Source organism: Lithobates pipiens, unplaced genomic scaffold (assembly GCF_037356315.1).
Source record: "Lithobates pipiens isolate NorthernLeopardFrog02 unplaced genomic scaffold, aLitPip1_a1.2 Scaffold_27, whole genome shotgun sequence".
In the NCBI taxonomy this organism is placed as follows: Eukaryota; Metazoa; Chordata; class Amphibia; order Anura; family Ranidae; genus Lithobates; species Lithobates pipiens.
The window spans coordinates 16,383,228-16,399,102 of record NW_027507788.1 but is presented as its reverse complement, the minus strand read 5'-3'; the positions used below and the strand labels follow the sequence as shown (position 1 = coordinate 16,399,102).

The window sequence follows — 15,875 nt, the reverse complement described above, 5'->3', positions numbered from 1 at the left end:
GACTAATAGAGTTAGGTTAGGCACATTCGACCTTTTTTGCTATTGTCTCTATAATGTCGAATCTTTTCTCTCTATGTAGAATATTTTCTATATCGAATCTTTTTTCTCGATGTCGAATCTTTTCTCTCCATGTAGAATCTTTTCTCTCTGTGTCAAATTTTTTCTCTCAATGTAGAATAATCTTGGACTAATAGAGCTAAGGTTAGGCACATTCGACCACAGGTTCGATGGACACAGATTGTTATTGTCAGAGTCATGTCGAATCTCCTATCTATATCAAACTGTTGTCACAACAAAAACGAAAATAAAGCATTTGTTTATGTCGGATCTTTCATTTTTTTGGATTCTGCACGTCCGTTATGGTTTGTTAAAACGATAACGAAAATACCCAAAATTCGGACGAAAATGCATTCGGACTGCACATGTCTATTCCCCTCTAGAATTAGGAAAGTTAATGGAGCCTTCTTAAAACAGAAGATATCTCACGTCCATCACAGACAGTTTTTTTTCCAATCTAACTTTTTTATGAGTTCACTCATCTGTAGATGATAGTAATATGGGAGTAAGATGTTATAAGAAGCCCGTGTGACACCAATGAGAAGGTAACTTAACTGCTACAGGAAGAAAGCCATGAGCAAACATTCAAATGTTTACCTAAGTGTGTGATCCATTAATTCTGCCTTACCCATCTTCTAGTTGTATGAATTATACATAGTTACATAGTTACATAGTTAGTCAGGTTGAAAAAAGACACAAGTCCATCTAGTTCAACGACAAATCATATCAATCTTATCATCGAAGCGGTTTCCTTAAAGAAAAACTTGCCCCTGCTTTTAGAGAATTCTAGGAGAGAAGTTAGGGAAATTTGTAATACTAATTGCAATTTTTTTTTTTTTTCTAATTTAAGGCAATACTAGTAACACCTATTGCCCAGACACCAATGTAACCTGTCCTACTGGCACCATCTGTGCAAGAGTTCAAACTCTAAGTACTGTTGGTAAGTTGAACAAGCATTTTCCACAACTGTACTAGAATAACATGACTATGTGGAAAGACTGGTCCTCTTTAATAAGCAATATACTTTTTTGCAGGTATCGCAAGTTCTGAAATAAATAGGACTGCATGTCTACCAATATACCAGTGTGGAATCTCCAGCAGCGCCACCTTTCTCGGTGACACATTAAGAACGATGACCATCTGTTCAACTAATAACTGCAATCTAAACAATCCGACTTGTAAGTGACCCTTTGCATAGCATACCATGTCAGCTTTTGGCGCATGGTATGCTTTTGTGTTGATTTTTTTTTGTTTTTTTTTCTGTGGAATTGAGAATTTCATTTTTTTATTTTTTTTTATTTTTTTTTATACTAACGCCATTGTCTGTAGCAACCTGCCCCCTTTTCCAAAAAATAGTAAAATTACTAAAACGACCATATTACCAGCACCCATCGCTTATAAGAAAGAATAACATTCCAAACCCATCCTGAAATGTATTATTGGATATTGTTGGGCTATGCTTGGTTGCACTAACCAAAAATGTGCTCACAGTCAAGGATTGCCTCAATCATTTTCTATTTTTTTTTTAAATCTTACAGGGTCAAACCTTAATTCAACAGCCAATGGGGTGACATGTCCTGCATGTATGTCCAATAATTCTGAATGGTGTACAGCTAGAGCTACCATGCAATGCACTGGGAGTGAGACCGTGTGTATGGTCCACACTGAAAAACTGTTGGGTATGTCTATTGTTATTTTCCATTCCACTGATATTTTAGTTGTGTTATCATCAGTTGCTTATCATTATCGAATTTTGGATTTTGTCATTTGTATATGCATTCCAAAGCAGTTTTTTTTTTCCCCTACAACAGGAGGAACCCAATCTGTCATGCGTGGCTGTACTACTAGAAGTAACTGTTATCTTGGCCAACTGTCTCACAGCGCTAAAGGATCTGAATTTGATTTTAAGTTTATCTGCCCTACAGGAGGTATGTAAGAATAGTACTACGTATGTATGGAAGAGTGATTGTCTAGAGATGTCTACACATACTTGTTGCAGCCTCCTAAAATGTACCAGTCGAATGGTGGTATCTCGGAGCTTGCCACTTAACCCTGCCCACACACATTTTTATTACCACATCACTAGAAGTAACTGTTATCTTGGCCAACTACCTGTATCTCACAGTGCAAACAGATCGGAATATGCATTTAAGTGCCCTACAGGAGGTACATCAAAAACACTAATGCCATGTACACACGGTCGGACATTCCGACCACAAAATCCAACTGATTTTTTCTGACGGATTTTGGCCAAAACTTGTGTTGCATACACACGGTCGGACAAAGTTGTCGGAAAATCAGATCGTTCAGAACGCTGTGACGTTCGTTGCGTACGACGGGACTACGTAGAGGCTAGTAGCCAATAGTTTTGGTCTCGTAATTTAATCTCAGCATGTGTGGCACTTTGTCCATCGGAATTCTCTACAAACGATCAGAAAAAGTTAGATCGGATTTTGTTGTCGGAAAATTTTAGGTCCTGCTCTCAAACTTTTTCCGTAGGAATTTCCGACGGAAAAAGCCCACACACGATCGGATTTTCCGACAACATAATCCAATCTAACCTTTTCCGAATTTCCGACCGTGTGTACAGGGCATTCGTATGGTAAAGTGGTTGTCTAGAGGTGCCTACTCATACCCCTCACACTGTGCCAGTAGAATGGTGGTAGCTTCAAGCTTGCCACTAAGTCCCTTTTGGTATATCACTATGAAGGGCAGTCTACTGTACTTGGCTAATAGGGATGTGCAGAAGGCAGGAGGGGAAGATCAAGCTTTGGAACCACCAGAAAGTGCTGGAGTTTGGTCTGTTTGGAAAAGTTGGGCATGGCCATGGATGTGTGGGAGGCTGCTGCAGGTATATGCCTAGCAGCCTACATTTGATACCTACCGCAGTTTTTTTTTCCAATTACCCATAGCAATAATTAGAGGAATCAAATGGGTCTGCCACTGTTAACCTCCTTTTGAAAGTATACCTTGGGCTGAAGGGAGGCACACAAGTACTGCCCATTAAAGTGTACTGTATGCCTTTCCTAAAAAAGTGGCCAAAAATGAGCCATGGAAGACATGGATAGTGCATTTGAACCCGTTCTTATGATCATTAAATATTGACTTTCCTGAAGAATTTATTTATGCTCTACCCCTCCAGTGCTAACTGGAGCACCAGGCTGTGGAGGCTTACTGAGAGGCTAAGCCAGCTGCCGGACTAGGCATCTGGGTGGATCCCGACATTAAAGTTGGGATCTCTCTAGAGTCTGGACCGGCTCAGCTGAATACGGGTCAAAGGAATGCAGAACAAAGGGCACTCCTGTGATCCCCAGGAGAAATATGGTCAAAAGAGCTTTTGGCCCTAATTTTCCTTTTACAGGTGGCTCCGCTGACTGCACGTTGGTTTTCCTTAGGGCTTATCCCTTCTATCATGCTTATCTTAAAAAAAGACTAAGGCTTCAAAAATATGTGCTCACTTTTACCCTATTTTTATTCATATTGTAGGCTATTCCATCTCATGCTTGGAGTGTATGGACTCTGCAAACTGCACAGGAAGCAGTGTCACCTGCCCTACTGGTTCTGTCTGTGCAACCTCATATACAGAATCCACTGTCGGTGAGTTACATTTTCAAGAGCTTCTTTCAATGCAGTGCCAATTCCAGTATGCACCATATGAACTATTCCAGGATGTAAAGACCCCATACACACTATCAGATTTTCTGCTGATTTTCCTTCAGATTTACCAAAACCATGTAGTAGAAGGTCCTGCTTGATTGCATACAAATTGAAACTCCTAAGGTTTGACCTCATATTATATGGTTTTGGTAAATCTGAAGGAAAAAATCAGCAGAAAATCTGATAGTGTGTATGGGGCTTAAAGAGGAAGTAAACCATGATGAGTTTACTTCCTCTTTCATTCCCTGCAAAGGCAAAGCATAATGGACTACTATGCATCGCATCGCATAGTAGCCTATTATGTGTCACTTACCTGACACAGGAGCCAGCGAAGTCGCCGCTGTCCCTTGTAGTCCGCCGCATCCATCTTGTTGGTGGGGTCTCGCAGCTCCGCCGCTGTCATGACGTCGTGATGATGTCGTGATGACGTCACTCCCGCGCATGCGCACGGGAGTTGACAAGCGCGGCAGCTCCATTCTTGGAAATGCCGCGCTCAGTGCGCATGCGCCGTAGACAGCAGTGCCCGTTTTGGGGCAAATATCTCCTAAACCATATAGGTTTAGGAGATATTGCTTGGACCTACAGGTAAGCCTTAATCTAGGCTTACCTGTAGGTCAAAGTGGTTTGTAAGGGTTTACAACCACTTTAAGTCTTCTCCTGATGTACAACTGCTGGTAAATAAGTGTTGTCAGTAGATCAACAGCCAAGATCTCAAGATTGATTTCTAATGGTTAGGCAGAACCCCTCCACATTACTATGTAGAGTGGTACTAAACAGATCTACACCTTTGCTTAGGGGCAAGAGGAAAACCAAAGTAAGATATTATTTTCATGTCTGGACATTTCATATAATTTATGTATGAGGAAATGTACAGTAAACTTATTTTATATAAAATAATCAACAGGTGGACAAAATTCTACAAGGTTCATCAGGTCATGTGCACCTTCAAACCAGTGTGACAGAATTGGATCTGTTGGCTCCCCTTATGGTAACATAATGATGTCTTCTTCATGCTGTGCTTTTGACAACTGTTCTTCATCCCCTCCGTCAGGTAATAAATCTACCTAAACACACCACACACACACACACACACACGGGCCTTTTAAAGTGTTAGAACACCCTTCGTCTATGTCATCTGGTCAGGGAAGGTATCTCAGACCTCTTTCCTTTTAATGATTGATGATGAATTTTACCTTACTACAGGGAGCTAAGGTTCAAGCTACCTAAATGCTGTGATTTAGTGATTGTAGCTGCTGACTTTTAAAAAAAAAAAATATATTTCAGCTGGACCTCCGCTTGAAGTTTAGGGATGAACATTTTTACATCGGCCCAGGTGAAAGGAGGGAGCTCCAGCACACAGTCTGTGATTGACAGCACTAGCTCTATCCCTGTGTGCTGTGTGAAGGGGGGTTGTTTCCCTTCCCTCCAATCCCCTCTCTTCTACGCAAGCACCATACCTAGGCAACCCCCCTGGAAGCTGGAAAACTTGTTACTACAGAAAACCCCACTAGCTTCTGGGTCTGAAGATGGTGGAGATCACTTCCAAGTGGCTTCCCTACTTCATTGATAAAACAGGAGGTAGCCTACTTGGCACAGGCACCACTCTTTGATTTTCCCAATGAATGCAAAGCGGATGAGGCGGGAATATCCCATTCACTATCTCATCCACTCATAGGATTTTCTCAATGGATGCAAAGAATTCTAAGCCCTTGTACACACGGTCGGAGAATCTGTCGGAATGTGTCCTATCGGACTGTGTTGTCGGATAATCCGACTGTGTGTGGTATGCATCGGACTGATTCCGTCGGACCCAATTTTCCAACTGGTTCGATTGGACATACTCCGATCATGTGTAGAGAATTTTGATCGGACATAGTGCCACGCATGCTCAGATCAAATTCCTACATCAAAGCTATTGGCTACTAGCCTGAACGTAGTCCCATCGTAACGAAATTACGTCATCACGTTCTGAATGATCGCATTTTTCGACAACTGTGTACGCAACAGTTTCGGACGAGATCCGATGGGCAAAATTAGACGGACAAGATCCGACGGATTTGGTTGTCGAAATCTCCGACCATGTGTACAGGGGCTTAGTGTTTTTTGAATGGCATCTAAGCCATTTGGGCCACCCCCTCTGTTCAGTAAGCAGCAGGGCAGCTGCTCTTCATGTCAACTTGCACAGAAAACCCATAGGAAGCTGGATCAATGTAACTATGTAAGATTATCTATACCTGGAATTTAGCTTTAGCCATTCTCTACTTTATTCTAAATTAAAACTCAATCAATCAATCAATAAATAAATAAATATCTGTACACTTTACAAAGGGGCAGTGGCCTCTCTTTTGTGATCTCTTTTGGTGGTATCTACAAGCAAGAGATATCAGAATATGAAGTGCTTGCCTGCATACTAGAAAGTCAATCATTTTTTCCAGTACCTAAATTACATCCTTGGAACTTACAAGAGAAGCTTCTCTCCTAAACTTGACTTTTTGGAATTAATTTTTGAATGTTCTTTTCAAAGTGTTACCTGTCAGCCCTGGACTCAATGGAGTGACCTGTCCCACCTGCCAATCCTCTTCTTCTGGCTGGTGCTATGATGAGAAAACCGTGAATTGCACCGGAGAGGAAAGCGTGTGTGTTCTCTATTCTACAAACATAAATGGTAAGCAGATTCATCTTAATGTTAAAAAGCATCTGCTTCTCACCAACAGCCCACATATGTCACATACTGTATTTAACTACTGTATATGAAGCATACCCCTCTATAATGTGTCCCTGTCTCCATCCAGAGCACTAAGTGTCATTTCTGACAGCTGCCTCCTTCCTCTGCTATCTGCTTCTTACAAGTTTTATGTGACACCAAGAGAAAAAAGGTGACAGGGGAGGGGCCTCTAGCACACAGCTTATGATTGACAGCATCAGCTTTGTTCCTGTGTGCTGTGTTAAGGGAGGTGTTTCCCTTCCCTCCAATCAGTTCTTGACTCTCCTCAGTGAGCTCTGCAGTATGTAACCATGGCTCCCCACCCCTTGATTTCTGAAATCTCAGACAAGCTTTATACATTCTGAACTTAAGTATGTAGACTGCAGATAAACAGGTGCAACTTATGTAGGAGGATTTGTTCAATTGCTGTGTATAACCTGAGGCCAGTCACTTCACTGGGTATATGTGAGAGTTTACAACCACTTTAAACCAAATTTTAGTTAAATTGAAAAAGGCAAATGTTTGCCAACAAAGTAAGAAAAGTAATTACTATTGACTGTCTTTTGTTCTCAACAGGGAGTTTGTCATCCGTTCGAGGATGTGCCAGACGTACATGTGGAACTGAGAGATACAGTGTCAATGGAACAGGAATTACTTACACATCTAACTGTTATTGTGGAGGTAAAATTGATGAATGAATGCATCTAGAATGCCTGAGACACTTGTAAGGGGCTGTTGGTGCCATTTTCAGTCTGGCCACTAGGTAGAGCCCTCACCATTGATAAAAAGTGTGTTATGTGAGAGAATGGGAGGATTTTGGTTGGAAAGCTGTGAGGACAAAAGTGGAATTATGGAGCTGGCCCCCATGGGTCCTCGTGGAGCCCTTTCTTCAGAAATGTAGTGCTTCCAGTAATTGGTATTCCTTAGCTGGGGGATACCTTATGAGGTCCCAGTGCCCAGAATTGGAGGGAGTTGGTGGCAGGACATAGAGTGCCCAACCTGAGAAAGTGGCAATAACTCCTACCAAAATTTGGTGAGAAGCTGTATGCTCTGAGGTTGTATGCCTTAATATTGCTGGCTTTGAAGTTGGAAAAGTAAAGTCTTGAAAGCTAAATGGACTTACCTCTTCTTGTTACTGGTGGCCAATCCCTGGAACTGGTACCTGGCCCAGCCAGGAGGAACGTGAGTTATGTGAGAGAATGGGAGGAGTTCAGGCAAAAAGTTGTGAGGACAAGAGTGGATCATTGGTGATGGCCCCCAAGGGACCTGGTGGAGCCCTTACTTCAGAGGAGTAGTGCCTCAAGTGATTGGCATTCCTCAGTTGGGGATACCTGGAGAGGTCCTGGTGCCCTGAATAGGAGGGAGTTGGGGACAGGACATACAGTAGAGTACCTAACCTGGGAAAGTGCCAATCACTGCTATCAAAATCTGTGAAAAGCTGTATGTCCTGAAGTTGTGTGCCTTAAAAGTTGGAAAAGTAATATCTTGAAAGCCTATTGGACTTATGTCTTTTTGTTGGTGGCCAATCCCTGAAACTGGTACCTGGCTCAGCTAGAAGGAACATGGGTTATGTCAGAGAGTGGGAGGAGTTCAGGCAGAAAGTTGTGAGGACAAGAGTGGGTCATTGGTGATGACACGAGACAAATTTGATTCAAATTGGAAAAAAAATCAATACAAATTCAATAAAAATATCCCATAATTTGTAGACGCTATAACTTTTGCGCAAATCAATCAATAAATGCTTATTGGGATTTTTTTTTTTACCAAACAATATGTAGCAGAATACATATTGGCCAAATTTATGAAGAAATTCAATTTATTTTTTATTTTTTTATATACTAAAATCTTGTATATAGTTCCTTATCATCCCCTCCAATAAATTTCAGACTATTGTGTCCGATTTGTCTGCCGCAATGTTCCGCTATAAGTCACTGATTGCCACCATTACTCATAAAAAAAAAAAAAAAAAATCATGCAAAAACACATTGAGGTTTCCCCATGGGGTTTTTTAGCAGCAAAAATAAGTCAAAAAAGGTTTTCCATAAATATAGGTTTTATTGACACAAAACGTTGGACATAGGTTACACTATACAACAGTTTACATGATACGAGACGAATTGGATTCGAATTGGGAAATAAAAATCAATACAAATTCAATAAAAATATCCCATAGTTTGTAGACGCCATAACTTTTTTGCGCAAACTGATCAATAAACGCTTATTGCAATTTTTTTTTTATGTTGACGCCGTAACTTTTGCTCTAACTGATCAATAAACGCTTATTGCTATTTTTTTTTCTTTTTAACCAAACAATATGTAGCAGAATTCATATTGGCCTAAATTTATGAAGAAATTATATATTTTTTTTAACATACTAAAATCTTGTATATAGTTCCTTATCTTCCCCTCCAATAAATTTCAGACTATTGTGTACGATTTGTCTGCCGCAATGTCGTAGTCCCGCTATAAGTCACTGATCGCCACCATTACTAGTAAAAAAAAATTTAAAAAATCATGCAAAAAACACATTGAGGTTTCCCCATGGGGTTTTTTAGCAGCAAAAAATAATCAAAAAAGGTTTTCCATAAAAATAGGTTTTATTGATAAAAAAACTTTGGACATAATTACACAATACAATACAAAAGTTTACATGATACGAGACAAATTTGATTCAAATTGGAAAAAAAATCAATACAAATTCAATAAAAATATCCCATAGTTTGTAGACGCCATAACTTTTTTGCGCAAACTGATCAATAAACGCTTATTGCTAATTTTTTATTTTTTTTTTACCAAACAATAAGTAGCAGAATACATATTGGCCTAAATTTATGAAGAAATTTGATTTTCTTTTATTTTTTTACAATTTTTTTATTGGATGGGTTTTATAGCAGAAAGTAAAAAATATTATTGTTTTTCTTTTCAAAATTGTCGGTCTTTTTTTGTTTATAGCGCAAAAAATAAAAACCGCAGAGGTGATCAACTACCACCAAAAGAAATCTCTATTTGTGGGGGGAAAAGGACATACACTTTTTTTGGGGGTACAAAGTTGCATGACTGCGTGATTGTCAGTTAAAGTAAGGCAGTGCCCTATCGCAAAAAAAATGGCCTGGTCAGGAATGGGGGGGGGGGGGGGTGAGGGGGGTAAATCTTCTGGGGGTGAAGTGGTTAAAGAAGAACTTGTCCTTGGTTCAAGTGATATGTTGCAGACAGGAGACATCTGTACCTATGTGGAGCAATATATTAATGTCTTGTAGACATGTGCAAAAGGAAAAAATTTGTTTCGTTTCGTTTCGTTTTAATTTGTTAATTCATTAATTTCATTTAGTTATATTCGTTAACTTCCTTAAATTCGTTTTCGGATTTCGTTTACTTTTCTACCGAATTCGAAAAATCGTCCGCATTCGAAAATATTTCAACCAAATTCGAAAATATTTCTACCGGATTCGAAATGATTTCAACATGATTCGACATTATTTCAACCACATTCGAAAATATTTTGTGACCCGACTTTAGGGCCATGTATCTTGGGGTCGCTTGGTGCTAAAAACTCCAAATTTGGATATGTTGTAGTGCTAGTATTATTGTGTTTGCATACCAAATTTGGGGTTTCTAGCTATAAGTGACCCCGAGATATGTGGCCCCAAAATCGGGTCACAAAATGTCATTCTCTGCTCTAATAACTAATAACATTTTACGACCCGATTTTGGGGCCACATATCTCGGGGTCACTTATAGCTAGAAACCCCAAATTTGGTATGCAAACACAATAATACTAGCACTACAACATATCCAAATTTGAAGTGTCTAGCACCAAGTGACCCCGAGATACATGGCCCTAAATTCGGGTCACAAAATATTTTCGAATGCAGTTGAAATAATGTTGAATCATGTTGAAATCATTTTGAATGCAGTTGAAATAATGTCGAATCATGTCGAATTTATTCGAATTAATTCGTTATATTTCTTTCGTATTCCTTGTAATTTGTTATTTTTTTATTCGGACATTCGGATGCATCCGAATGTCTGAAAGATGCAAAATTCGGCCGAATTTCGATTCGTTACGAAACGAATTGCACAAGCCTAATGTCTTGTTGGTTTTATGTTTCTAAGGCAACGCCAGCAACACCTATTGCCCTGACACCAATGTTAACTGTCCTTATGGCACCATCTGCGCAAGAGTGTACGCTGTGACCACCGTGGGTAAGTTCTACAAACACTTACAGTAAGCGAATTTGAAAAGTACCTGGTCCCATTTCATACTTACTACTACTTTTATACAGATAATACAAGCGTTGAAGTCAATAAGAGTACGTGTTTGCCAATATATCAATGCGGCATCTCTGGGAGTAGCACCTTTCTCAATGGAACACAAAGGCTGGTGACCATCTGTTCAACCAATGACTGTACCCTACCCGACCCCGCATGTAAGTGACTATGTAAGATGAAAGCTTTTGGTCAATCTACTGTAATGTAACATTTTCACATTCAGTAATACGGTGTATTTATCAGGTATATGGAGGATTGGGATTTATTGCGGTGCTTATAACAAATTTTACGTAGAGAGTTGGCTAATAAAAAATATATATCTTTATTAGTACAGAAAAGAGAAGAGAAGGAACGGAAAATCTAGATACATAATACATGTGATGGGTTGCTGGTGTCCCAAGAAAGGAAGGTGGTCACAGATAGATGTTGAGTCCCAACATGTTTCGCCAATGTTGGCTTCCTCGGGAGATAATACCACAGATAATCCAGCTCTAGCATAGAAGGCAAACTATAAATAATCATACAAATAACGACCATAATGTAAAAAAAAAAAAACTTTTGTCATGACTTCAGGGAAGTGTATGGCACATACCTCGATCAATTCCGAACTATCTGTGACCGCCTTCCTTTCTTGGGACACCAGCAACCCATTACATGTATTATGTATATGCTCTATATTGGTTTTAATTGGAATTTTCTGTTCCTTCTCTTCTCTTTTTTGTACTAATAAAGATATTATATATTTTTTTGTTATTATCCAGCTCTCTACGTACCATTTGTTATAAGCACCACAATAATCCCAATCCTCCATATACCTGATCTTTGCCAAACAGGATGAGGTGCATGATATTCTAAAACCGCGTGGATTATTCTCTTTGTCTACAGTGTATTTATGTTTGTTTAACCACTTAAGGACCAGGCCTATTTTTGACACTTGTTGCAAGTCAAATTAGTATTTAGTTACTAAAAAATTACTTAGAACCCCAAAACATATATACAGCATATATTTTTTAGCAAAGACTCTGGAGAATAAAATGGCGGTCCTTACAATATTTTATCTCACACGGCAGCCCCTTGCTGACCAGCCGACCGTCGTTATACGGTGGCAGGTTGGCCCCCCCTGTACAAATCGGTATAGCTGTACGGCGGGTGCTTTATGGAATGTAAGAGGTGCCCGCGCCCGCCATGTAACATAGGATCTGATGTCTGCGATCGTGGCACCTGCGATTTCTACTGAGACACTGAGTGCTGAGACAGAACAGAGATCTATCAATGTAAACAGACAGATCTCTGTTCTGTCAGGGGAGAGGAGACAGATCTGTTGTTCCTACTGATTAGGAACAGCGATCTCTCTCCTCCTCCAGGCAGTCCCACGCAGTTAAAAACACTCCCTAGGACACACACCTAACCCCTTGATCACCCCCCCTAGTGTCACCCCTTTCCCTGCCAGTGACATTTATACAGTAATCAGTGGCTATTTTTTAGCTCTGATCGCTGTATAAATGTCACTGGTCCCAAAAAAGTGTCAAAAATGAAAAAAAAAATTATAATATAAGGTGACAGCTGGAGATAAATAAGATATGGTGGAAATTGTGCAACAAAAGCCTAAGATGTCATTTCATTTTTGTTTTTATATACAAAGTGACAGGGCCAGCCCCCAACTCGTCATACAATGGAGTGACATGTCCCACTTGTATGGCTGAAAATTCGGAATGGTGTACAGCGGAGGATACCATGCAATGCGTCGGGAGTGAGAGCATTTGCTCCGTCCATTCTGTAAAGATGACTGGTAAGTGACAGTTCAGTACGGCAACACAGACTCCATTGTGGTATCTCACCACATCTGAATATGCGGTAAGGTAAGTAAGCGTTTTTCAAAAATGTTTGTGGCATTCACTAAAAAACATGAATAAAAATACCTCCTGCGCTATTTTATGAAGTCATGTGATATTTTAATGGTGAAAGCCTGCAGGAATTTCACCGCCGGTGTTCTGCCAAAAACTGCCCCCCCATCGGATAGTGTCCTCCCCGTACTGCGCAGGTGCAGCGCTTGCGCAGTACGGAGGACAAGGAGACGCCTAAAGTCTCAGAAGATGAATGGCGCCTGCGCACTTGATAGTGTCTTCTGCCCTGAGTCCAGGTTCAAGCCCAACCATGCAAGTGGACATACGGTAGATGATGTAAAACGGCACCTAGTAACAGGGCCCCTCGCGGGCTCGCTTCGCTTGCCACGTGTCGGCCACGGGCTCGCTTCGCTTGCCAATTTTTTATTCTGGCTCTGTTGACTTGGATGGTGGGACTTGAACCTGGACTCGGTGTGCAGGTCGCCGTTCCTCTTCGGAGACCTCCCGCATCTCCTTGTCCTCCGTACTGTGCCAGCGCAGGTCAGGGTGGACACTATCTGACGGGGGACAGTATTTCGACACAACACCGGCATTAGCCGGCATCCTTAACAAAAACTGTGAATAGCTGGTTGTTAAAGAGGAGTTCAGTGGCGGCCTGTCCACACGGGGCTCCGCCCTCCTAATCCATGTGCCGGCCCCTAATCTACATGCGGAGTGTCAGACGCATGGATTCCAATGGGGTGTTTTTTTTTGTTTTTTTTTACAAAGAATGTAAAGGCTCTAATTGGCTTTTAAAAAAAGGGGTGGATTCGGGGTGCAGAGCACTGCTCCCTGAGCCAACCCAGTTGTGTGACAATAGCAAATAAATATTCCTTATTGTCTTCCTGATTCTACTGCCAGCCAATCAGGAAGCGAGTCCTAAAAACCCGATTGGCTGGGAGGAGAAGGAAATCACAATAATGCCGCCTCTGGGTTTCAAACAATTGGTAGTCTGATCCAGCCTTCGGTAAGTATAGGGCCATGCGTTTTTGGACCCTCTTGACTACAGTAATTATCACAATACCGTGTCTGTGTTGATACTTATATAGTTCATTATAACCCCTACAGATGTACTACACATGCCTCTACCCCTGATGAAGCGAGCATGGTCTTGCGAAACGCGTTGCAATACTTTTTATGCCTGTGTACTCTGCCATTTACATTTTAGCTTTAAAGAATTTTATTGTATATAAGAAAATACACAAAAATAACAATGAATTGGACAAGATGAGATATCATATAACAGAATGTCAACCAGCACAGATATACATTCAATTGGTTTCAGATAACGGTATCCGTTCATAAACGTCGAAGCAAACAGAAGCGACACTGTGGTTAACCAATCACTAGCCATTTACGTTTTATACCTTGATACGTGTAATGACATGTTCTACTGTATGTATCATTTCAGTGGCTTGGCTATGATTCATGTTTATGTTTGCATGACTGTTTTAATACATTTTGAGACTGAATTTACTCTGTCAATTGTTGGCTAATCGCATTCACCTCATTTAAAGTCCCTGCGCAATTTCCTGTTTTTTGTCACCTACTGGCCATAATGAATTGTTTTCTTGAAATACTTCCATCAGGGAAAAAAAAAAAGTGTGCTGGCCAGTAGATGGCGATATAGGAACCGCACGTAGTAGAGGAAATACATCAATTTTTGTCCTGATTGTGCAGATGTTTGTCCATCTGCACAACAAACGTTTTATACATGGATCCCTTAGAATTTAGAGCTACTTACATTATTTGAAATTTCCTTTTTTTTCATTAACTTCCAACAGGAGCTCCAGCTGTGATTCAGGGTTGTGCTACTAGAAGCTTCTGTAGTCTGAGCCACCTATCTCACAGTGCGGGATCGATATTTGACTTTAAGTTCATCTGTCCGATTGGAGGTACTTTTTTTTTACATCGCTGTCTATGGGGGTTGGCGTGGAGACAACATATGCAGGAAATAGATGTACAATTCTCAGGAAATCAGGGATATTGATTAAAAAATGAATTTACAAGAGGAAAAAAATATATTTAAATGTAATATTTTTTTAATTTACTAGTTGCAGCCAGTAAGAGGGGGAGGGGAGGAGAGGGGAGGGGGGGTCAGATTGGGGCAAACCACCAGCGTTCCTGAGGGCTGCATTATTATTTAACTGTAATTATCCTGAATCACCAATAGAGCCGAGCCTTGTCCCTTACAACTGGTGGTGATTGGAGAGTGGAAAAGAAGCAGCAGATTGATAAACCCATCTCTCTGTCACTCTGCTTTCTACACCCTATCAGTATGCTCCTTGTTAGTACATGAGCACTGCACCACAACTGATTGGCTTCTTGTGTTGCCCCTCCCTCTCCCAGTCTGGGCTCTGCTTTGCAGGGAATTGCAAGAGCTGGACAATAAGTCTAAAGTTAGGTATTTACACTAGTTACTTTAAAGAGTACCAAATTATTATTATTATTATTATTATTATTATTATTATTAATAATAATAATGATGATAATGATAATAATAATAATAATGATGATAATATTATTATTATTATTATTATTATTATTATTATTAATAATAATAATAATAATAATAATAATAATAATAATAATAATATAACTATGCTTGGTAGTTTACATATTAATTAACATTTATTATTATTTTATTATTATTATTATTATTATTATTATTAATAATAATAATAATAATAATAATAAATAATTTATATATTATGTTGCATTATATATATATAATATATAATATAATGCAATGGGCTTAATAATGGAGATTTACATACTAATAATAATAATAAAAAAATTTATATATATATATATATATATATATATATATATATATATATATATATATATATATAGGCTCATGGGCTTAATAATGGAGATTTACGTACTAATACTAATTTACATACTAATAATAATAGTAATAATAAAATATATAGATAGATAGATAGATAGATAGATAGATAGATAGATAGATATGGGCTCATGGGCCTAATAATAATAATACTATATATATATATATATATATATATATATATATATATATATATATATATATATATATATATATATATATATATATATATATATATATATGGGCTTAATAATGGAGATTTATATACTAATAGCAATAAAAATATATAATAATATAATAATAATTATATATATATATATATATATATATATATATATATATATATATATATATATATATATATATATATATATATGGCACGCCCTGCTAACACGTTTCACCCATTTCTGGGCTTAATCATGTAAATTTACCTTTCTTTTTTTTTTTTTTATAA

At 39.0% G+C, this 15,875-nt stretch overlaps 1 protein-coding gene across 1 annotated transcript in view; it reads left to right on the top strand.

The window, feature by feature from the left end:
• Window positions 1–15,875, top strand: part of LOC143933578 (uncharacterized) — a 110,033-nt gene that overhangs the window by 61,400 nt on the left and 32,758 nt on the right. The window contains exons 20-31 of the mRNA XM_077456525.1: window positions 908–997; window positions 1,092–1,235; window positions 1,596–1,736; window positions 1,869–1,985; window positions 3,544–3,654; window positions 4,619–4,765; window positions 6,239–6,379; window positions 6,995–7,099; window positions 10,532–10,621; window positions 10,702–10,845; window positions 12,330–12,476; window positions 14,355–14,465. Coding sequence (XP_077312651.1) covers window positions 908–997; window positions 1,092–1,235; window positions 1,596–1,736; window positions 1,869–1,985; window positions 3,544–3,654; window positions 4,619–4,765; window positions 6,239–6,379; window positions 6,995–7,099; window positions 10,532–10,621; window positions 10,702–10,845; window positions 12,330–12,476; window positions 14,355–14,465 — 1,488 coding nt within the window. The remainder of the gene's footprint in view (window positions 1–907; window positions 998–1,091; window positions 1,236–1,595; window positions 1,737–1,868; window positions 1,986–3,543; window positions 3,655–4,618; window positions 4,766–6,238; window positions 6,380–6,994; window positions 7,100–10,531; window positions 10,622–10,701; window positions 10,846–12,329; window positions 12,477–14,354; window positions 14,466–15,875) is intronic.